Genomic DNA, 23,584 nt, shown 5'->3' on the forward strand with positions numbered 1-23,584 from the left:
AAAGGTTCCTTCCAACTTCTATGATTCCATGGTTCTGTGATCAAAAAATCTTTCCAGTGCCCTAAAGCATGTGCTATATGTTTAGCAATAGTACTGCCCTAGGTTACCTTAGAAACCTTGGCAGCTTGCTCAAATACCAAGTGTTCTCAGGACAATATCTTGCTTTATTAAAACTTAGGCTTTAAAAAATCCTTGCCCAAGTTTACAGTACACAGATGTGTAGGTTTGGCTTTGTTCTGTTACTCTTAGCATAAGGTTTGGTGTTTATTTGTATGAACTATTCTTCAGAGTTCACTATGCCCATAAATCCCTGCAGAGCCTCTTCTTCTGGACAAAGCAGTGAACAGCTGAATCTACTGTTTTGTTTTTCTCTGTCATCCTTTGTCTACCTATCTTATCCTCTCTAAATTTGTCTTTTCTTTTTTTTCTTTTCTTTTTTTTTTTTTTTATTTAACTAAAGTCCCAATTCTTAAAGCCTGAAAATGCAAACTTTATTCTTCTTTTTGTTTGTTTCTTTTGGTTTTTTATTCGTATGTTTGGGGTTGGGAACAGGAAAGACAAGGAACAGATAGAACTGAACTTGGCAAAGAACGCAATGAATAACAAAAGATTCTGTGGGTTCACTGGTTAGAAAAGAAGAGCATACTCCCAAGAAGAGTGTATCACCTCTGATAAATGAGAAGGGAGAAGTAGCTGTAGTGAACACAGAGAAGGCTGAGATACTCAACATGTTCTTTGCCTTAGTCATCACTGACAATCAGGCTTCCCACATCTTTCATGTCCCTGAACCTCAAATTAGAGGTTGGGGGAGCAAAATCCATCCCAGTGTAAGCAGAGAGAGAGTCTGAGATCACCAGATGAGGTTGAATATATAGAAGTCTAAGGGCCAGATAACATGCATCTCAGGGTCCTGAAGAAACTGGCTGAGGTAGTTGCCAAGTCACTCTCTCCATCATATCTGAAAAGTCATGTCTGTTGGGCAAAGTCTCCATTGTCTGGAAAAAGGGAAACATCACTCCCATTTTTAAGAAAGATAGAAAGAAGTACCTGGCCAACTACAGGCTGGTAAGCCTCCTCTCTGTGCCAGGAAAGATCACAGAACTGATCCTCCTTAAAACTATTTTAAGACACATGCAAGGTGAAGAGATGATCTGAGTGCCAGTGTGGCTTCACCTAGAGCAAATTATGCCCGTCCCCTCTGGTGGTCTGCTAGAATGGAGCAACAGCGACCGTCAACAGAGGAAGATTAACCAACGTCACTTACCTGGACTTTTGTAAGGCCTTTGACATGGTTCCATGCAACAGCTTTATCTATAAGTTGCAGAAATGTGGATTTGTTGGTTGTTCTATTTGATGGACAAGGAACTGGCTCCATAACCAGAGCCAGAGAGTTGCGTTCAATGGCTCTGTGTCCAGGCGGAGACTGGTGATGAGTGGTGTCCCTCAGGAGCCTGCACTGGGACTGTGGCTCTTTAATATCTTTATCAATAACCTGGACAGTGGAATTGAGTGCATCCTCAGGAATTTTGCGGATGACACTAAGCTGAGTAGTGCACTTGATACAACAGAAGGAAGGGACACCATCCAGAGGGACATGGACAGACTTGAAAACTGTGTGCATGTGAGCCTAATAAAGTTCAGTAAAGCAGAATGATTTTAAACTAAAAGAAGGTAGATTTAGATTAGATTTCAGGAGATAATTCTTTACTCAGAAGGTGGTAAGTTTCTGGAACAAACTGCCCAGAAAAGCTGTGATTGCCCTATCCCAGGGGGCTGGATGAAGCCCTGGGCAACCAGATCTGATAGCAGGGAGTTGGAAGTAGGTGAGCTTTACGGACCCCTCTAACTCAAGCCACTCTATGATATCATTCTATAATTTGTATTTCCTTCTAGTTGGACTACTTTTCTCCATAATAGGACAGTTGCATGCCTAACTTCATTCCCTCAATGAAGTTACTTCAAATATTAATTTTACTTAATTTTGGAAAAAAGAAAAATCCAAGCACATTTTAAACTGGCAGCATTCCTGTATCAACTATTAAAAAAACATAGCCTTAAGTGACTTATCCAGAGAAAATTGGCCAAATCTGTGTCATGGTCTGAAAGCTGCAGAAAATGATTCTCTGCTTTTCTATGGGAGCATCCATTCTCCTCTGCCTGTCTTCTGAGAGGGAAAAAAGTTTCCTTTCAGCATACCTTAAATTAAAATGCTATCTGAATGACAAAGTCTCTTGTCCTGCGGGTAGCACTGAGGGCACCCATTTAATTTGGTCTTTCTGTATTTTGATTATGATAATTTTAATTAACATGAGCATTAATCATTTTTAAATGTGCTAATTATTACTGATAACTACATTCCAATTTTACTGGGAAGTTAATCTTCCTATCTATTTATTTTTGTAATTGCAAAAACTTAGTGTATGCATACATTACTGCAACTGGATCTGAAAAACAGACTTTTCTTTCCTGGGGTTGATTTTCCCATGCAGTTAGAAGGCCATTTCCAAGGAGCTTTTGTCAGTGCTTTAGAGTTCATGCACCCCAGATCAAAGGGTACTAATTAAGTTTCCTTTTTTTCTTGTTATACCTGGAAATTAGAACCCATCTGTGCTAGTGATTTTATGTCTAGTTTTCTATTTTGTAGCAGCATTTCCCAACTATATGCTTCTGATTTTACTGTTGCACGTGGCTGGCTTCCTTATAAATTTTCTTTGTCTTACTTTTTAACCTGTCATTTACACAACTTCCATCTATTCCTGCTCCGGGTCCATTTGTATGTGTCAGCTTTTGCGGGCCAATCAAGTACTTTGGACCCTGTGCGTGTGCATCACACCTCCCTGTTGCTGACTGCTTTGTCCTCCCTGATATCCAGTGGCACTATTAATTGATATTCTAATATCAATTGCAGTTATATTCTGTATTTTCTGTTATTTTCAGTCAGCTTAGAGCACTTCACAGCTTGTAGCTGGTTATCTTTTCTAACTCCAGATCTCTATAGCTCAGCAGTATTTTCTTTGTTTTTGACTCAGCTCATTGCATATTCTGCAATAATGCAACATACTGAAGTGCCATTGTCCTGTATTTCAACTCAGACAGTCATTCATCAAAGGAGCCTCTCTCTTTGCAGTCTTGTACTTCAGCTTTTTGGCTTTTCCTGGGGATGCTGTTGTTTTCAAGTTCACCAATCATAACATTTCTCATCCTGATTTATTTACATCCTTTTAAAAGACATCACCAGCTCCACATCATACGTCTTTCTAAAAAAGATAAGCCTATCATCTCTTTATCTCAAAGCAATCTAATGCAATGTAGATATCATAGCCATGTTTAAGAGAATTTCAGTTCTAGTTACTTTCTGATCAAGGATGATTATCATGGCTCAAGTCTTTGCTTTCTGTTGAACTCCTGAACATGACCAGTATGTGAATGTAAGATCAATATAATAGATTTGTAGGGAATCCTCTTCCCACTTTGAGATGTGGTTTGAGAGGATGCCAAAAACATGAGCTGAAGACTAGCAACAGAAGGAACTTCAGGAAGATCACAATCTTCTAATAACCACATAGTTGCTCTTTAGAAACAGCAATCTAAAAATGGTTGAAATTTTGTCTTGTATTTATTCATTTCCCCATAAGGACATTTGTGGGTAATTTTGAACTCACAGAATCACAGAATTATCAAGGTTGGAAAAGACCTAGAAGATCATCTAGTCCATCCATTACCAATACTTCCTGGCTAAATCATATTCATCAACACAACATCCAAACATTTCTTGAACACTGCCATGGTCGGTGACTCCACCACCTCCCTGGGCAGTGCATTCCAGTGCCTGACTACCCTTTCTGAGAAGTAATACTTCCTAATGTCCAGCCTGAATCTCCCCAATTTTGAACTGAATATCTCCTTCACACCTTACCTTCTCTTGAATCTCACCTGTGGAGAATTTCATTTCCTCTAAAGAAAAGCTTTTCATCCAGGGAATTCAGCACCACTTCAGTTCCATTTATGTCACTTCATATTTAACATTCATCTCTTAGGAAGCCAAGGTAACTGAAGGGTTGTCATTCAATCAGATGTGTTTAATATGGACATAGGAAAAGAACAACCAAACATTTTTCTCTTTCCTCTGAATGATACAAGGATGAAATTCTGTTTTGCCCTATAGCTGTAACTGCAGTATAGTAGGTAATCACAACTGCCTCTGTGCACACCCCATGCACATAGATCATGAGTTCCCCAGTCAGCCCCGTCTCCCCGTCTAGTTGGTTTCATTGTAAGTACAATGGACTTACTGGAAATGATGGACCAACTTGAATTCAGGGGATTTACAGAATTTGTAACCCCCTTCCTAAAGAAGCCTTTGACTGATTCTTAAAGCTGCTTTCTGTGTTCTAATTTGTGTAGCCTCAGGTGTTCCCCAGGTGTGCTGGTCCTAGGCCAATTTACAGGCATTAATTATTTATGTTGATTAACATCCTGGCTGGGGAATCTGGCACTGTCACAGAGACCTCCTCAGGTGGGTCCTGCTGCAGAAGCAACCAAACTGAGCATGGATAAGATACTTTTAAGTAGTAAGTAGAAACTGTCCTGCACACACAAATGTGGTTGTGTAGGTCAGTCTTCTGTATGCAGTTTAAGATGATCAGTAGCAATGGATCACACATATGCAGGAGTAATTACAAAGGATGACAGCTTGATAGAGAAGTTAGGAAATGGTTTTGGAAATCTCATTCAGTCCAGCTAAAAGTGCCGCTGAAGATTTCTCTCACTGAGCAATGACCAACTGTTCTGTCCAAGAGTCTCTGTTCCCCATGTAAGCATTACTTTATGCAAAGATTCAGAACAATATGGTTTGTTTTTTAACAAATTAATGACTTGCTAATAACAGGCAAGAGATGCCCATTAGAGTTCCCTTTTCCCAACCTTAAATTCCAAGAATGCTGCCCATTTCCTTATTTTCATTTAATGAAAACTGACACAAATATTTACTTCACATCAAAAAAAAAAAAAAAAAAAAAAAAAAAAAAAGAAAAAAAGGATAAAAACTTTACTTAAGTTGCAGGTGCAAAGATTTGCAACACTAATGCAAAGAGTGGCCATGATTTTTCATTTTACACCTGTCTTCAGGAATTTAAGGCTTCATCCTTCACACTATTGCAGTCACAGTTTTTCCCGGGACAGGAGACATGCCAGAACAATTTCAGTTGTGTGACTCAGATGGATTTCACCGGGTCATAATGTAGATAAGAGAGATTTAGGAAGGAATGAGAAGAAATGATTAAGAAACAGCAAAACAAAAAACAAACAAACAAACAACAACAAAAAAAAAACAAAAAACAAACAAACAAAAAAAAAAAACCACAGAGAAGGACAACTATATTTGTACATGGAGGAGTTGACTGTGTGCCACATGCAAAGAGCAGCGGTTCTCAGCTGAAACGTTTGTTAGTCCAAAGCTATTAGCAGAATGTGGGAGCAAACAGAGAGTTAGCATATCATAATCTAATAGAATTTTCCTTTTCTTAATTTATAGGGTCTACCTGGAAATCCAGGGGAAAGAGGACCTCCTGGAAAACCAGTATGTAACTTTTCTTCCATGCTGCATCCCATGAAAATTTTTGTCCTGCTGTTCTGCTCCCTTCTGTCTATTTCATTTTTCTCGAGTACAAGTTGTCTTGAACATGGTTCTGTTTTTTCTCTGCTGCTCTTCCCAAGAAAAACCAAACCAAAACAAAAAAAGACACAACAACAACAATAACAACAAAAGCTGGAACTGTTAAAGGATTATAATAAAAATACCTGTGATGGGTTTGGAAAAGCATGAAAATAAATGAATGTTCTGCATGCAAAAAGAAAGCCAAAATTGTCAAGGAAATTTCTTCAAAATACCATAGTGTGCAATGAGCAATAACATGATCAAGAATACAAAGAGGTCTCAGATATGATGTTAATTGATTATTTATGGGAACTGGTATTTTTTCATCCCAAAAAGGAACTTATACCAGGCCACAGAATACACAGAGATCTCAGATGTGGTGTTCATATGTAAGGGAACTGGTATGTTTTTAGCCGAAAGAGAAACTGGTACCAGTCCACAGACACACTCAGGAAGATTTCTTACATTTATACCTGTTAAAATAACCTGAATTTTTCACTCCACAGGGTACCTCACCCCTGCTATCTCCGGAAGACATAAATCTCTTAGTGAAGGTAATCAGCTTTTGAGGATGATGGGAGTTGATCTGTATGTTTGATTCTGACCTAACTAACAATGGGAAAGTGTCAGAGATAGAAGTGCAAAAGATGCCTTAAGCTGCTCCAACAGCTTGAAAATTTTAAGTCTCCTGCTGGCGTGGCTGTTGGGACACACAAGGATGTGCTGGAGATCAAAACCCAGTGCTCTCCAGCAGCCCACACTAGTGACATGGCCTACAAAGATCTTTGTAATGTGGTTTAAGTTATAAAAAGTCCAAGACTTTTTCATCTCTTTGAGAGGCTTTCATTTCCAAGCAGAAATAACTATTGTGAAGTAAAGCAGAAAATGGAAACCACTTTAATCAAATGGATGATCTTTCACATACACCTGCAACAGTGACTACACTTTGCACTCTGGGCACAAATTCAGATTGCATAATGTCTCTAAAAGGATGCAGGTAATTAACCCCACTTGCACCTGTGTTTCAAACATGGTGATCTGTCTGTCTGCTTTTACTTTCCGTGTAGACAGTTATCTGGAAAATGAGTCTGTATTTGAGAGGTGCTGATTGCAAAATCTTTAAAGATTTACATGGCCTAAGCTGGGAGATTTTTAAGCAGGTTTGACACATGGCAAGAAATCCTTCCTTGTTGATTAAAAGAAACTGAAAAATTACTTTTTTTACTAACCACATTAATAAAATGACCCTTTTAAGATTGCTGCTTTGAAATGACTTCACTGAAGAGATGTTTTCCTTAGGCAAGGAGAGTTCCAGAGAGTATTGCATTGTTCAGTAATTCTGATCAAGTAGTAGACTGTTTCTTGCGTATGGAATGTCATTTTGATGTTCCTTCCTTCTTCTTCTTTTTATTATTCATTTAGTTAGTTAGTTTATTTAAACTTTGATTATGTTTCAGTTGCACACACACACAGCATATTCGTTATGTTTGGTACTTTTTCACTCCAGCCCTGGCTCAGCTTTACATACAGCATTTCCTTCAGACCCTAGATTGGGTTAAGGCTCTGTTGTTCTGGGTATGTCTCAAGTTCTTCCACTTTCAGTAGGAAAGTATTAATGAAGGTACTGAGGTTCAGAAAGACACTTTACCCTGCAATTTCACAATGGATTGTTGGCTGAGCTGGGAATTGTACCAGCCTGACCGGATGTCCCATCTTTTGGGCTCTGTTGTCTCTCATAGCCAGGACTCTCTTTTACTAATGGAAGTCTGTCTTTGAAATGAAAATGTCATACGTTGAGGACAGCGGAATTGGAAAGAGTGCTGGGATGATGCTTCAAATAATTTTTGAGTGAGGGAGGCTTTAATTCTCATGACTGAGTTTGGTCAAGACATTTCAATGTTCACCTGGTCTTCACAAACTCCAGCAGATGAATTCTCCTTAACCAGGCTAGCTGCAGAATAGTTTCTTTTACAGAACACCCTTTCTGGTGCTGTGCTGCAACAATGGAGTTTTCCATAGCAGTATGCCCTCTTATCAGTAATTTAGGTCTTCTTGACTGATATAGACAGAGTTTTCTTCAAGTAGTCTTGAAGATTACAAATCTATCCTTGATAGTGCTTCTTTGTGGCTATCTGATCTTGTGTCCTTAGCTACTTGATCATTAAGATCAATTAAGAGTAGTCCAAATAACCCCAAGGGATCCTGTGCAAGCTCAGCAGCTGGCCCTCTCTCTCCTTCACACTAACCTCACTTCATTGTATATCAAAATAACCCAGGTCCTCCTTGGTGTGGTCAAAGTGCAGTGGGCTACTAGTTATGCTAGCTCCCCACTGCTGCATTCATATCCAGCATCAGCAGGTTCTACTAGATACCTTCAGTCTGTTGCTAATTTACTTCTTAATGTTTTCTCCTAGGATGTGTGCACTGAATGCCCACCTGGCCCACCAGGACTGCCAGGCATCCCAGGTTTCAAAGGTGACAAAGGTCTCCGAGGACCCCCAGGCAGAGATGGCCAGGATGGGAAAATGGTAAGAGATCTGGGGAAGTGGTCATCCCGTGGACTTAGATTAACTATATCCCTTGGATTTCCTTTAACCATATTTTTTTTTTCTTACAATATTTTTACATGGTTGATTTTTATTTTTTTTTTCAGTTACAATGTACTGGCTCTTTTATAGCTGCCTTTGGAATCAATGGAGTAGATTTCAGCTGCTTCAGTGAGCCATAAGGTCTCTTTTGAGCCTTCTTTTCTCAAGACTAAACAATCCCAGTTCCGCATAAGGCTTGTGCTTCAGACCCTTTGCAAGCTTCACTGCTTTTCACTGGACACTCTCCAGAGCCTTACTGTCTTCCTTGTAGTGAGCGGCCAAAAACAGAACACAGTACTCAAGGTGTGGCTTCACCAGAGCTGAGTATGGTGACCAGCTTTCCTGGAGCCCTTTTCCTTTCAGAACAGATTCCCAATGGACCCTTCCTACCAGTGCCCTGAGTAGTTCAAAGTCTGCCCTCCAGCAGTCCAAGATAGCAGTTATGCTGATACCCCTTCTGACTTCACAAAGAATAGAGAACTCTAGCATTTCGTGGTTGCTCTGCCCAAGACAGCTCTTGACCTCCACATTTCCCAGTAGTTCTCTGTTTACAAACAGCAGGTCTCATGGGGCACCTCCCCTGGTAGGCTCTCTTATCAGCTGCATCAGGAAGTTATCTCCCACACATTCTAGAAACCTCCTAGACTGCTTTTTCTGTTCTGTATTATATTTCCAGCATATACCAGAGAAGTTAAAGTCCCCCATAAGAGCAAGGGTTGGTGATCACACAACTTCTGCCAGCTTCTCGTAGAATACCTCATCTGTCTCTTCATCTTGGTTAGGCAGTCAATAACAGACCCTCCACCAGGATGTCAGCTTTGTTGAACTTCCTCCTAATCCTTAACCATGTAGACTCAAGCTTATCATTCTTAGCCACAAGCTCAGCAAATCAAAACAGTCTCTAACATAGGAAGCCATGCCACCACCCTTTCTTTCTTACCTTTTAATTCTGAAGAGCTTATAGCCATCCATTGCAACATCCCAGTTGTGGAACCAATACCACCATGTTTCTGTGATGACAACTAAGTCATAGTTTGCCTGCCATGCAATGGCTGACAGCTCCTCCTGATTGTTGAGGTGTGCATTGCTGTAGATGCATTTCCACTGAGACAATCCTGTCATTATTCCCCTAGACTCATCTTTAGTGAGCCTTATTTTACTTCCTTCCCCTTTCACACCAAATTTAAAACTGCCAGCCGCTGGGCTAGGATGTGTTTCCCCCTTTAAGACTGGTAAGACCCATCTCCAGCCATCAGGACAGGCACTTACTTGGTAAGCCACTTGATGGTCAAAAAAACCGCACAAAACTCCTGCGATTGCACCAGCTTATCAGCCACGTATTTATCAGATGGGTTTTTTCCTGGTCCTTTTAATAGCTCTTGCTGCCACTAAAGGAATAAAGGAAAACATGACCTGTCCACCTGTTCTTGTCCATCACCCACTCAGTAGGAGAAACCAAATAACCCAGAAACTGTTTTTCAGTCATGTTCACTGTTCAGAAGGAGAAATAGCAGTGGTGTGTGAAAAGGAAGTAGAGAACAGTGACTGAGGAGTGAGTAGAGTACGCTGCTGATTGAGCTTTGATCATTATGTGGATTTTTTGCTGGCTACAAGGATGCCTAAGAGAAGTTTTAGGAGTAGCTATTTTTTAAGAGACACAAATTTTGCAGAGGACTTGAAATAAAGGATGGAGGTTAAAGGGTTTTAATAAATGACATGTGCTGAAATTAATCCCTTAACCTTTTCAATTATCTGTCAGGATAGAGTGAGAGTAAAAGTGATGGCTCTCTACCATCCAGAGATCCTGTGTTATTTCACAGCCCTAGAAAAGCTCATCTAATGTTCTTGGTTTCAGTTTTCCTCCATCAATCATGCTAGTAGATCTCTACAGTTCTACTAAGTGGAAATAAGTGAGTGAAAAAATGTGTGGTGTAACTGAGAATGTGACCCATCTGTCCATAATGAGCTTTGATGCATCCTGTTTGAACTGCAAGGAGCAATTCAGAAGAAGAAAATCAAAACTTTACTGCTCCAGGAAACAGGCCACTTCTGTAAAAAGCCACATGGAGAATGTTATTATTCTAATTAATCAAGGTCTTGACCATACTGTACTACGTGGGTTTTGGCTTGATGGGCTCCAGAGTTTTCAGGTGGGAAGCTCCATTGTAATTAATCCCTGTGGGGCATTCTGATTGTGGCTTCCCGTTGAGGTCATGTGTTTCTATCAGTGGGCAAGGCTGATATGTATAACCACAAAGATTTCCTAAGGCTAGTTTGGTTGGAAAAGAGCCAACTACAATGTTAGGCATTGTTGTGAGTTAATCAAGAGGCATACATTATGTGCTGATGAATCTTTCAATATCATATACAAAAAGATCTGTGTAGTATACTAGGTGCTGGAGAACAGATCAATCTGCAGTGCTGAGCATAAAGGTGGCCTGACCATCTTAGCTCTAGCACCGGGGATGATAGACTCTGCATTCTTGATCTGTAAGAAACCAGTATTTACTTCTACTTCTGCATTGCAGGGAAATGCTGGTCCCAGAGGTCCTGCAGGCCCACCTGGGCTGGATGGCCAAAAGGTTGGTTGATCTTCAGTGTTCTAAGCAGAAATTATCTGTGATTAGTTAGAGCATTGGTAACACAGGCTTTTGGTAGGACCCACATCTATATTAAGGGGTAGAATCCACCTATTGGGTGGGTCCTGCTCTGGCAATTCAGTGGAGTACCACAGGTGCACAGAACTGCACAACTCTCTACATGAACACGGTTCCATTTAAATACAGCCTTCTACCGTCCCTCTGTTCACAAAAACATACAGAAAGCAAACAAAACAAAAAGTAAAGGGTTTAATTCTTGATAAAGAATTTCATTTTCACTGATCTTTTGATGAAAGAGATGGAAATCAGAATCTACTGTCAATCCAAATCAGGTGAGGAAGCAATTAAGGCTTCAGCAATAACCCTCTTCTCTCCTTGATTCTCTCCTTTCTATATCCCTCATGTTGGAATCCCTTTATGTTAAACTGTGGCCTTCAAATACACTATCTGCAATATTTGCAGATCCACAGATCCCAAATGCTCCCTGAAATATGCTGTAAAAAGAACGACCTCGTTCAGATGTATCTTTCTGCCTCATAATTCAGGGACGTAGGCCAGTATCAAACACAATGTCTGAAGGATTCCAATAATATCACATTTTGAGCATTTCGCACAAATAGCTCTGTCAGCATTCTGTTCACAGTGCCAGTGCCTGGTCAGTCAAAACCTTTAAAACTACCTAATGTGAAATAAATAAAAACAAATCAGTAGAGGGAGAGAGAAGAAATGAAGGCCACAGTTCCCTCCATACTTCCCTGAATCTTGACCTATTGTCTAAAACAACTTCTTTTTTAACATCTTTGTATTTGCATTTATTAGTGTAGGACAAACTAATACTGATTCATAAATTAATTTTATATATTACAAATTAAAGCGTGCTGAAGGTGAGCAGTAGAGTCTCAAAAGCAAACATTAAGGCCCATCAAAATGAGAGTGCCTTCAAAGATTAAATTTTCAAAGGAATAAGTATCCCATAAAGACAATAGCCAGTGGAAAACCCAAGTAGTCTGAGACTCTCATATGCTGCTTTCTTTAGTACTATGAAAAAGTGGAGGTCTGGGTAGGAAGACTGAATAGAATGGTTTGTGTTGGAAGAGAACCTTAAAGATTATCTATTTCCAACACCCTAGTGTGACAAGGACACCTTCCACTGTGTTAGGTTGCCCAGGACCCTATCCAACCTGGCCTTGGACACCTCCAGGGATGGGGTAATCACAGCTTCTTTGGACAGCCTCTTCGAGAACCTCACCATCCTCATAGTGAACAATTTCTTCCTTATAGTAATCTAGATCTGATCCTTTTTAGTTTAAAGACACTGTTCTTTCTCTTATTGGTATACAGTATACTCCTTGATAAGGAATTTCTGTCCAACTTTATTGTAGGCCCCCTTCAGCTGCTGGAAAGGCACTATAAGATCTTTCTGTAGCCTTCTCCAGGCTCCCAACTCTCACTGCAGAGGCTCCTCACAACAGCTTCTCTGCCTGTTTAGTTGAAACCTGCCCAAGGAGGTTGTGGATGTGCGATCCCTGAAGGCATTCAAGACCAGGCTGGATATGGCTCTGGGTAGCCTGGTCTGGTGACTGGTGACCCTGCACATAGCAGGGTGGTTGAAACTGGATGATCATTGAGGTTCTTTCCAACGCAGGCCATTCTATCTTGCTATGATGATGATTCTATGAAATAAAAAGACTTAATCTGTACACGTGCATAATATAAAATCAAATGATTGATGAATAATCTGACTTGCATTCAGTAAACTGGCAAATTCACGGAATTTGTAACTGTTGAGAGCAAATATTATAAAACTTTTCAGAAGAGACAAAGGCTGTCACTGTGACGAGGCTCCTCATGGTGAAAAATCTGGAGAGCTCTGCACTTTTAAAAATTGCAGTATGTAGTCTCTACTAGCACCATGCAGATTTGTACAGCTCTCCCTTTCCTGCTTGGCTCCTAGCTCTCATGGAAAGAACCAGAGAATCATTTCAATGTCTTGCGATTCATTAGTGTCCCCTGTGTTGTTCAGGTCATAATTTGTATAGCCCGCATCTCAGTATTTTTGCTCTGTGAGATTCATGTTGCATGTAAGCAACTGCAAACACTGATAATGCAGACATCTAATTTTGAGTTAGTTGATTTTGCTATGTTGTCAGAGATGCAGAGAGATTGGAGGGTACATTCTGGGCATTAATTTTCTGGCCTCACCATAGAAATGCTTTTTTTGACACTGTTGGCCCTGAAGGGAAAAGAGATTAGTACCTGATGCTGTAGATGCCTTTAGTGGGCTGAATGATTCCTTACCAAAATCCCATTTATTTCATTGCCTAACAGCCTTTTTATTTTTAAGGCTGTTTATGTCCTCTTTGTGCCCCTAAGCCAAAAAAATTATATATATACACTTGTTAAAATATATTAAAAATTTATATATATATATATATATATATATATATATATATATATATATATATATATATATATGTAAGAAACTGTCCTGGATCTGTTCAAAGACCATCTTCCCATATATTGCTACCTCCAGTATTGATAGGGAAAATAAGAATTTAAGAGGAGCAGAATCAGGGTTCAGTTCTTATTTCTGTACTTTATGCTCAGATGACCAAGTGCCTTATGAAATAAGTCAAAAAGCTAATAAAATACTGAATGTAAGTGACTCTCAGTGACTTTTCTCATTATCAAGGGTGCTAAAGGAGACCGTGGTATAACTGGGGATGCAGGAGAAAAAGGCGAACAGGTAAAAATTAACTATGCTTTCCAGTACTGCTTTCTCTGTGATTCCTTCTTCAATAGTTGCTCTAATGCTGAAAAATCCAAGTGCTTGGAAGAAGACAAGAAAGATGGGAGCTGTTCATCACTGCTAAACCTCAAATGGACTTTACTAAAGAGTGGGGCCATAGAAGACCTCAGGATTCCCACCAGATCTCCAACAGAAATCTTTCCTGTGTTGTGTTGCTGGATTCCAAGATGATTTTTTCCTCACCTCTGCATTGAATACATTCAGTTCTCTGCAGTGCCCAACTTCATTTCACTTCCCCAGCTGACATCTACATGAGGACCAGGAGATTAAATATTTCTAGGCCGAAAAGGCCAGTTTTGCTATTTATCTGAGAAGGTGATGGACTCGTATGGGATGTATCACAGGAAAGAAAATAATCTAAATCGTAGAAAATGTTCATGCTTACTTATTTTTTGTCAAGGGCTGAGTCAGTAGTTTAAGATACAAATTCAGTCTTCAAAGAAAACTGTACAGTATTTTAAACAACATTGATTTCCAGCCTAGCCTTCTCCCAGAATATTTGTTCTCCACTCCTATTAACATACCGTGAAATACATATTACAGTACGTACACCCTAAATCTAACTGAGTTCATTACTAAAGTGCATACTTTGAAAACCAGCACTTGGATTTATAAAGCTGCAGCCCATTATTTCCTTATAACCAGCACTCTGTGTATTGTCTCATTTTGATGTTACCTCACAGTACCCAATGATCAATTAACCTACATACAAATAGGAATATGAATAATGTATGAAGTCTCTCATTTTGTTTTGCAGGGACACCCTGGAATGCCTGGCTTTGCAGGGGCTCCTGGAAACCCTGGCCCACCTGTAAGCTCCTCTGTCGCAAATCATATGGTCTTATATTTTCTTTACTAGTAACAGTAGCCGCAGAAAGGGCCATTCTCACCTGCCTGCACATTGCATTTTCCTTTTCCAGTGGGTTCGTAATGGTCCCTTGAGTGTCATAGATTTCTCTGCTCATGATAATTGCTATTTAATACATCAGCCGCTTTTCATTGATTGCTTCATCTCACTCTGTAAATTGATGCTAAGCTTCAGTCCCTCTCTTTACATAAGGCAATGATCATGAAAACTCTTCCACAGGGACTACTTAGGAGTACATGTATAGGTGTTTACTTATAGGCAGAATAAGTTGTCAGACTGGAACCGGCAGATCTAACAGTGTTTCTGGTGTTCAGTTTTATGCAATAATATGAGAGTGAATTTTCTCCAATTTTTGTATCCTTCGGATTACTGTTGAATCAGCAGGCCTTTTACATGTGTCGTGCTGCATCACAATCCTTATTTCTTGTTCTGCTCTCTCCACAAATACAGTTATGCTTCTTTGCATATATAAAGTGAATACTGGGGTGTCACTGCAGAAGCAGTGCTGACATAACTTGCTTGTGATATCACCATTTGCAGTCTCCAGGAGCACAGACTTTTCCTGAGCAAAGAGCTTTTCATTCCAAACCTTCTGTCTTTGCCTACAGTCATTACTACTCACACTGCTGCTTGCAGAGCAATTTGATTCTGCTATGATAAGGGTTTCCAGCATTTGTCCTTTATGGGAATCAGCACAGTCTCCTTAAAGCTGAGTTTACTTGTAACTCCTAAAGGACAGGAAGTACTGGAAAAAAACAGCACTGTGTTAAAACTGTGCTTTCAAATAGTAGTGATGCCTAGAGGCTGCTGAATGCTTTGCCACCAGGACAACACATGGGCCCTCTTTGTGGGTCATTTGCACTTCTGCAAGTTCATTTTAAGAAGCATATTTTTAAGAGAAACTGATAATATGGGAACATTTACTGCCACAGCCATAAGTCTATTTTGGTAGGAATAAAATTCTTAAACCTATCCCAGGACATCCTCATGGGAGTCACGAAGAAAGTGTGAATGGAGTCAACTGAAATGTGAAAAATAAAACCGATCTTGTCAAAGGAGAGCAAGTTGCAGTATTCCAATAGATTCTTTTTCCTGACGTGCCTTTTTACTCTGTCTGCATGGACCTGTGGTTCTAGGGTGATAGGGAACACACTGACAAACATACAAAATGGATTAATTATTCATGTTATTTCTCCTTTATTTGGTTTAGGGACCAGATGGAGCACCAGGACCAATAGGACCAGCAGGAAGCCCAGGAGATATAGTAAGCTCTAAGCTATATGTTTCATCACTAGCTATACCTAGCTTTATCCCTGTGAATAAAGCTGAGCTGGTACTGAAGTAACCTCTTTTGAAAGCTTCCCGTGTTATCCACTGTGAAACAATTCTATACTTGCAAGTAGGACCCACACAAATAACAAGAGATTACTCTGTTCCTGTTCCTCCAAAGTAACCAGAATGAAATATCCAGTACATGGAACTTCTTCAGTACACTCTTGACCTATCATCTAAGGAGGTAGTTGTAATTCTCATGAGTCTATCTTTGCTATTAACATCTTGTAGCCTCTGTGGCATGTTGACTTAATTTGTTAGGCTGGTGCATGACCCAGGGAAACACTTAAATTGTGCCTGAGGACTGTCAAAACAAAACCAGCAACATTTTGAAGAATGCCACAGTACAGACTGCTTAGGTCCAACACTTTCAGACTATTAGTTGGCATCACTGCGAAGACTTGTATATGTGGAAACTTCAAGAAATGCATGAAGAATTTTGTTACTGCTGTTTCATTTGAAGGTCATTCAGATTCTATATTATGGTAATGCATCAGAAAACTGTAGGAGAAGGATAATCTGATTGGAATCTGATTGATGCTTACCTAAGTGTGAAAAAGAAAAAAAATCACGATTTAGGACTGTGTAATTCTGTGATTGATTTCTGGAGCAGGGTTTCCTAATGAGCAAGAAACCTTTTGCACATCTGTTTCAATCATAAGGGACCTAGCAACTGTCAATCTGGTTGCTGCTGTGAAATCAGTCAGCACTACCATCAGAGAGGGCACAGACTGCATGGACAAACTGGCTGAACTTCCCTTTCAAATGGGTGATGAAGGTTGAAATAATTTGAAGGACCTTGTGTGCTTTTGTGAAACTTGTCTCCTGTCCCTGGAGACATTCAAGGTCAGGCTGGATAGGGTTCTGAGCAATCTGATCTAGCTGTAGGAGTCCCTGTTCATTGTTGAGGAGTTGATGTCCTTTACGGGTCCTTTCCAACTCAAACAATTATTTGATTCTGTGTCTAAGAGGAGATTTCTCTCTTGGGACAGTCAACGAGACACTTCTTATAACTGCTGACTTGAGAGATATAAAATATGGACTTTCTGTTTTCTGGATGGACACTTCATGAAAGAAGCTAAGCACTCAATGCTAAATGTAACTAAACTGAGGAAGAAAATACTGGTGATTTTAGTGGTTTCTCTAACTGTAACAACTTATAAATAATACTCTGGTTTTTTTTTTGTTTTTTTTTGTTTTTTTGTGAAAACTTTTAAGTTTAAGCGGAAATGAAGTCAAGAAAATCTGAACACAGCGTGATATGAACTGCAAGACCAGATTCTCACAGTGGTGCCTTATCAAACATTGCATTTGATCTTTATATGAGAAGCATCTGAGAAACTCATCTGAACCTTGCTGTTTCTACTTTCTTTCCAGGGTAAAGATGGCCCTCCAGGTCCACAGGGCCCACCAGGTGTTCCTGGGCTTCCTGTGAGTGCAGTTCAGCATCTTTTCTTTCAATACATAGAACGGTTTATAAGTACATGTTGGATGTGATCCAAACCGATTCCTGAGGTGCTCTGAAAGCTGTGCATGATCTTTAAGGGATACTTGTAATGTTGGTGCAATGTCCTTGGTCTGGGACATCACGAGTGCTGTATTTGATCACTTCAAATCTAAGTGTTAACTGCCTGGAACAGGCTTGTTCCTCATCTGCAACTTTTATTGTTATCATTATTTATTTAATTAAAATATATATATATATATTATATATATATATATAATTATTTCTACTTTTTGCATAAATTCTCTTATACAGAGCACAAAACTAATGTAATAGCACCAGTGTAAGGGAATAAGAATTCATAGTCTGGAATACCACCTTCCTTTCAATCCGTAGTTGAAATGATTCCTTTGCACTGACTCAAGTGCATCTGAGGCATAAACACTTTTCTTCTGGAAAAGGTATTAGTACAATATTTAGTTTTGGGGGCTTTTTTCCTTATTTGTGTAGGGCTAGAGTTATTTTCAGTGTAAAATAGTTTAGGTGAATGCTATTATAATGACATTATAGTGGTTTATAACAGCTGTCTTTAGAACCCTCTTTTAAGACTGTTGACATGCTTGCCTTGCCGAGAAGGAGAAAGCCCCTTAGAATTGCTCTACTGAATAGGAAAAAAGCACAAAGTGTTTCCCTACAGAAATGTGACGGGAAAAGTTTATGTCTGAAGTATAGAAATAACATAATTTCTGGCGTATTGGGCAAAATTGAATACAGTCACAATGAAGCAGAGGCGCTATTTTGAGGTTTCATATTGACACAAGTATAACGATCTCTCCTGCAGACTTAACCTCGTTAACCTTGTTATGCATTTTATTGATAGGGCATTGCTGGGAATGATGGCAAAGATGGCAAGCCAGGATCTCTTGGAGAACCGGTAATGTAATTTAAAGGTGTTTCACACAGGCAATCACAGACCACGTCCAGTTTTTCCTTTTGTAGCTGCTTATCTATGGGCTCAATAAGGGCAGGAAATCTGTTGGCACATCTTTTTCTAACACCAGAGGGGCTATATTGTATTGAGCAATTTATAAGATTCACTCTCTGGGATTCTTGAAAAGAAACTGGGTTCTTTTACAACAACTATAAATACTCTAAAACGTACCTTTAAAAGTACTGCAAATATTGCAAACAAAGAAGATTGTCTTGTAACATTAACTCTAAGGATTGCATTTTTAGGTAGAAGATTATGGAGCATAAAAAGTTTAGAGGAGGTATCTTAAAAGAAAGCCTTTTCTGAGTTGATGTGTAATGGATCTGTTGTCCAGCATTAGAGAGGTTTATATTTGATGTTCTCTGCTTAGTCTATGTTTGCATTTATTGAAGGGGAAAAAAGAAAAAAAGCTGAGCCATAAAATTGTCAGCCAAAAGGAAACGTTAATAAATCGGGCAGTGAATGTTATTACTTACCACTGTTTCTTAGAAGAAGAATGTGCTTTCAGTGTCTGGCACTGCTAGTCTCTTTCTGTGCCTTGTCCAATGTGATTCAGTCCTTCTGTTAAAATCCAAGTCCCCAGTCATTGAGGGGAATGGAGAAATGCTTGTCACAACAGCTGCAGGTTGTGTGCTTCCAAAAGAACATCTGATTTCTGTGAACAGATACTGATTCTGCACATGCTGACCAGGTATTGCTGTAGTTGTGTGCATTATCCCTCTGAAAGAAAAGCATTGTAAAGGTGCATCAATCCAAAGGCGTAAATAACTTTGAAGTTTGAAGTGTATGTTCATGACAGTGCAGGTATGGAAAGGTCTCTGTCACTACTGTCCTTGCAAGCTCAGAGATGTTGCTGGAGAAACCCCAGGCAATCATAGTTCTCTGTGCTGTTACACAGGAGGAGAAGTTGGAAGAGTTTTCAACAGCACAGGGATGAAACTGAGGTTCTCATTAACACGAACATGATTGTTTCCCTTAGGGAAAACCTGGAGAACCAGGCCTCCCAGGCCAGGAGGGTGCCAGAGGCTTACCGGTAGGTTCAGTCCTGTAACTCTTCTGTACAGTAGCTAAGAAGCTTTTGATGGAGGGATGGTAACTCTTGCTGATGTGGACATCCTTTGTTGGTGACATGGACAGTAAGACTGAGTAAACCTTCAGTAAGCTTGTGGATGACAACAAGCTGTGTGGTGTCGTTCACTTGCTCAAGCGGGGTAGGTTGCCATCCGGAGGCACCTTGGTTACTTTGAGAGGTGCCCATGAGAATCTCAAGAAGTTCAACGATGTCAAGGGCAAGGTCCTGCAGCTGGGTTGGGGCAATCCCAAACACAAATACAGGCTAGGCAATGAGTGCATAGAGGGTGGCCCTGAGGAGAAGGACTTCTGGGAAGGTTATTAAGTTCATGTTCAAGATAGAACATTCTCACTGCTTCAAGTGTTAGTGTAATGGGCAATCATTTATTTAATTCTCTTTTTCAGGGTTTCAAAGGACAGAGGGGAGATACTGGTCCCCCAGGTCCACGGGTAAGCACCATGCACTTCATACATGATAGTCCTTTGTAGAAAGGTGATGTGAGTTGAAGTTCTGCTCCCAGTTAAGGTGAGGCAGCTGGTAGACTTGAGACAGACCTGTGCGAGAAATTTTCACAGGAGGCCACACAGCATCTTACTTGTAAAGCTACTGATACAGAAGGTGAGGAAACTTACTGCAGACACTGAATGAGTATCAGCTCTCCTCCAGAAATGCCTAAGACATGCAGAATATGTTCAGAGCAAAACATAAAGAAATAAGTTCAGAAATGACTTTAGCCATTTGGCTTAGTTGCCTATTCATAATGAAGCTCAAAACTCAAGTCCTGCATGTAAAGTTGTTCTCATTTGTGAGCAATGCAGTACAAAATGTACCTTACTGTAGACAGTGGAATACAAAACTGAATTTCTTTCTGCCTAATTAATGCTGACTCTCCATAGGGAAGGAGAATACTATGCTTGGAGTAGTGTCACTGAGCAGTCTAGTGCTGGAGCTCCTCATGCTTTCTTCAGTACAATAGTTTCTATACCATGAGTGTGTTGGTGGATTTCAGTTACTATACTAGCAGCAATAAATATTCTGCTGGAAAACAGTGTACTGCCCTGTGCATCACTATCAGAAGATGCTTCTGAGTTATTCTTGAAAGCTGTGTGTCACGTATGATGTACAAAGCTTTTATTGTCTTTAGAAATTCCTCACTGAGCTCAGTTGAAACCCCCCACTACTTGCAATGGAGTTACTGGTGTGCCATTGACCTTGAGCTGATATCTCTTTCTTTTCTGCTGAATTGCAGGGGGAACCAGGTGCGACAGGTCCTGCTGGGCGTGAGGGGCCACCAGGGAAGGACGTAAGTGTACTGTTTTGAGCAGACATTCATCTTCTCCCTGACAAATGAAAAAAAAATCATTCATGGTGACCCCTCCCTGAAAACAACTGCAGAGACTGAAATAAAGGGTAAATTACTGCAACAGTGCATAGGGGATGATTTGCGTGAAGCTCATTAGAGTTCCGATAAATTTGAGGGCTTTTCTCACCACTTAGCTGCTGACATGTAAATATCAGGGGTATCTTTGGAAAAGGAGGAAGAGCTTTACTGTCTGAATTGCAGGCTGTGCTGTGTAGCCATGGACCTGATTTCTGCCACTCCTCTTCAAACTGTGTTTCATTCTGAAGATCCCACTGGGCTGGGATCCGTTCCACTTGCTCTGCAAAATCTGTATCTTACGGCATGCATAGCTGGAGCACAATCTATGACATACTTATGGAATAAAATGCTACTGCTCAGAGCAAAGAGAGATGGTACAGACAGATTCTTTGACATTATTAGCATCAAATGCAGTCACATAGCAAAGTCTCTGGAGAGCACAGCTGAAGCAGCATTCTGCAGCAGCTGCTCAGCAATGTACTGAGTGGCTGATATGCCATTGTCGTGGGATCTGGGGAAGTCGTTTTGCCCTTGCACCCCCTAATATCACTGAAAAGCTGTTGTGCTGTCAATAGTACCCTACAAAGTAGTACAAAGTACCCTTCCAAAAAATAGAAGATAGGCCTAGGGGAACCTTTCAGGAAAGACAGGAACGGCTTAAGGCTTGCTTAAGAGAGAGCAAAGGACTTCCAGTCTCTGAGGAATCCAGCTTTAACATCAGACAATGCTAATGGGTTCTGCTTGTGATCAGACTGCACTCACTGGGTGACAAATGTTTAAAATTCAAGAGGCTAGTCATACATAACTGGAAGGGGGCAGTGAAGCTTTTCTTGTTTTTCCTTAATACGTGAACAGTTTAATTTAATAGGAGCAGTTTAAAATGAAGGCTTGTTTGCCTCCCTATCAGATCTTTCCTACTCACCAAAATACTTTTCTTCATTTTAGGGAGATACTGGCCCCATAGGACCTCAGGGCCCTCGAGGACTCAGAGGGCAGCCGGTAAGTTTTTCTCCTGATAAGCAGTTTCTGGAGGTACACTGTGTTTAGTGGGGATGTTTGTACAGTCCGGAACTCTGGTTTGGAAGAAGAATACTATGCAAGATCCAGGTGATGTTTGATGAAATACTACCTAATTTGGGAAAAAAACAAATTAGAACTAGATTGATGGAAACTGATGAGGACTAATATGGAGCACAAAGTAATGTTAGCTTCTGACTTGTGTGGGAAAGATAGTTTTAATGCTTTATACCAAGACTGCAGTGTCAGAAGTGCTTGTATTCCTGACTTGCCACTGGAAAATCACTCCTTATCACATGGCCTCTGCATATGGTTTTCAAAGGCTGGCAGTTGTCACAGATGCCCCTACTGGGATATCTGAGATCCTGTTGTGAAACTCTTCCTTTTTGTCATACTTTCTAGAATTTATCCTGTTGTTTTTTTGTATTTTTATTTTTATTTTTTAAAGCACTGCTTTGAGAAAAGAACATTTGTTTAATTGAACACTTGTAGAGTTTGATTACATCTTCGATGGAGAAATGGCAATTCAGTTAATATTTCTGAAAGCATCATCTGGAATGGCTAAGAAATTATTTGTATTAATTTAATAGGCTTTTCAATTCTCTTTTAAAATTCAATCATTTCAAAATTTGAATGCATATCTCAGTTGCTGAACATGAGCACATCTTTAATGTGTTATAATAAGAGTGATTTCCTTTTGGGAAGATCTTCTAGTGAAACAAAATCTACAACATGTTTCTTAATCAGGGCAAAGTGCTGCTTCAGCCAGAAATTCCAGGAGCTGGGATGGCAGGTCTCTGGGAGCTGGGAGGGTAGGGGGTTAGATTACACTGTAGGAACATATGGAAAGGTCCTCTGTGTACCTTATAATTTATCTCATTATTTCTGCACTGCTAGCATTATTTGCTAATGGGTCATGCCCCTGCACAATGCCAGAAATGCATAAAATTGTTTGAGAAAATATAAGTTATCACCATTCCGAGACATATTCTTCTTTAGAGGAGAGCTACATGGATTTTTCTATGGCCAAGGGCAAAGGATGAATTTCTTTTGTTGCTCGTCTGCTTTGTTTCTTCTTTATTAAAAAGCTCGAGGTATGATTTTGAATATTCACAGTAAAAAAGGCTGGTCTATACCATCAATCCAGTGCAGTCAGGTGATGGTGAACACATCTGAAAAGTGACTTATTCATTGTTAACAGGAATTTTTTGAACATAAGAAGGTTTGGGTTGATCTGGAGGTATCTGTTGGCCAGTGCAGATTGTTTTCATGTTGATGGATTGTTTTCATGTTTTCATGGAGATGCCAAAAGTTTGTCAAACACTGATTAATGGGGCTGCCATAGTAGGTAGTGGCATCTGTACAGGATGCATGTAAAAGGAATAAGGGTAATGAGAGAAGGAGTGCTAGTTTGCCCCTGTTCACATTAGGGGTTTTGGGTCCTCATCTCTGACATTTTATCCAGAGATGTGGTCAGCCATGCAATCATAGATGCAGAAGTTGTGGGATTAATAAAAAAAACCAGGAGATCCTTACTCTGGAATCTGCCACAAGGGGAGGTTGGAGAATGTTAAAGTAATCCCTCCTGGTATAGCAGCAGGTGGATACTTCTATTGATCATAGTATATTTTATTTCACTAACCTTTTTCCTTCTCACCTAGGGCAAGAATGGATTGCCTGGATCTGCAGGAGAACCTGGCCCAGCAGGTAACCCAGTAAGTACCACAAAGGAAATCTATCCAGCTATCAGTTGTATCAGGGAGAGGTGACTGATGAAGTATGGATGGGGTGGTTTATATGTAGCTGCTTACGGTCCGTCAAGTTGA

At 40.0% G+C, this 23,584-nt stretch overlaps 1 protein-coding gene across 2 annotated transcripts in view; it reads left to right on the forward strand.

Annotated features, from left to right (window-relative positions):
* COL22A1 (collagen type XXII alpha 1 chain) overlaps window positions 1-23,584 on the forward strand; it is a 215,775-nt gene that overhangs the window by 178,083 nt on the left and 14,108 nt on the right. For both annotated transcript variants that reach the window (XM_015856410.3, XM_085536911.1), the window contains exons 44-57: window positions 5,534-5,578; window positions 6,163-6,210; window positions 8,071-8,184; window positions 10,773-10,826; window positions 13,537-13,590; window positions 14,411-14,464; window positions 15,732-15,785; window positions 17,231-17,284; window positions 18,178-18,231; window positions 19,268-19,321; window positions 19,765-19,809; window positions 20,610-20,663; window positions 21,687-21,740; window positions 23,420-23,473. In XM_015856410.3, coding sequence (XP_015711896.2) covers window positions 5,534-5,578; window positions 6,163-6,210; window positions 8,071-8,184; window positions 10,773-10,826; window positions 13,537-13,590; window positions 14,411-14,464; window positions 15,732-15,785; window positions 17,231-17,284; window positions 18,178-18,231; window positions 19,268-19,321; window positions 19,765-19,809; window positions 20,610-20,663; window positions 21,687-21,740; window positions 23,420-23,473 — 792 coding nt within the window. The remainder of the gene's footprint in view (window positions 1-5,533; window positions 5,579-6,162; window positions 6,211-8,070; window positions 8,185-10,772; window positions 10,827-13,536; window positions 13,591-14,410; window positions 14,465-15,731; window positions 15,786-17,230; window positions 17,285-18,177; window positions 18,232-19,267; window positions 19,322-19,764; window positions 19,810-20,609; window positions 20,664-21,686; window positions 21,741-23,419; window positions 23,474-23,584) is intronic.

The sequence above is a fragment of the Coturnix japonica genome, chromosome 2 (assembly GCF_054131305.1).
Source record: "Coturnix japonica strain WE chromosome 2, WE-NBRP24, whole genome shotgun sequence".
Classification (NCBI taxonomy): Eukaryota; Metazoa; Chordata; class Aves; order Galliformes; family Phasianidae; genus Coturnix; species Coturnix japonica.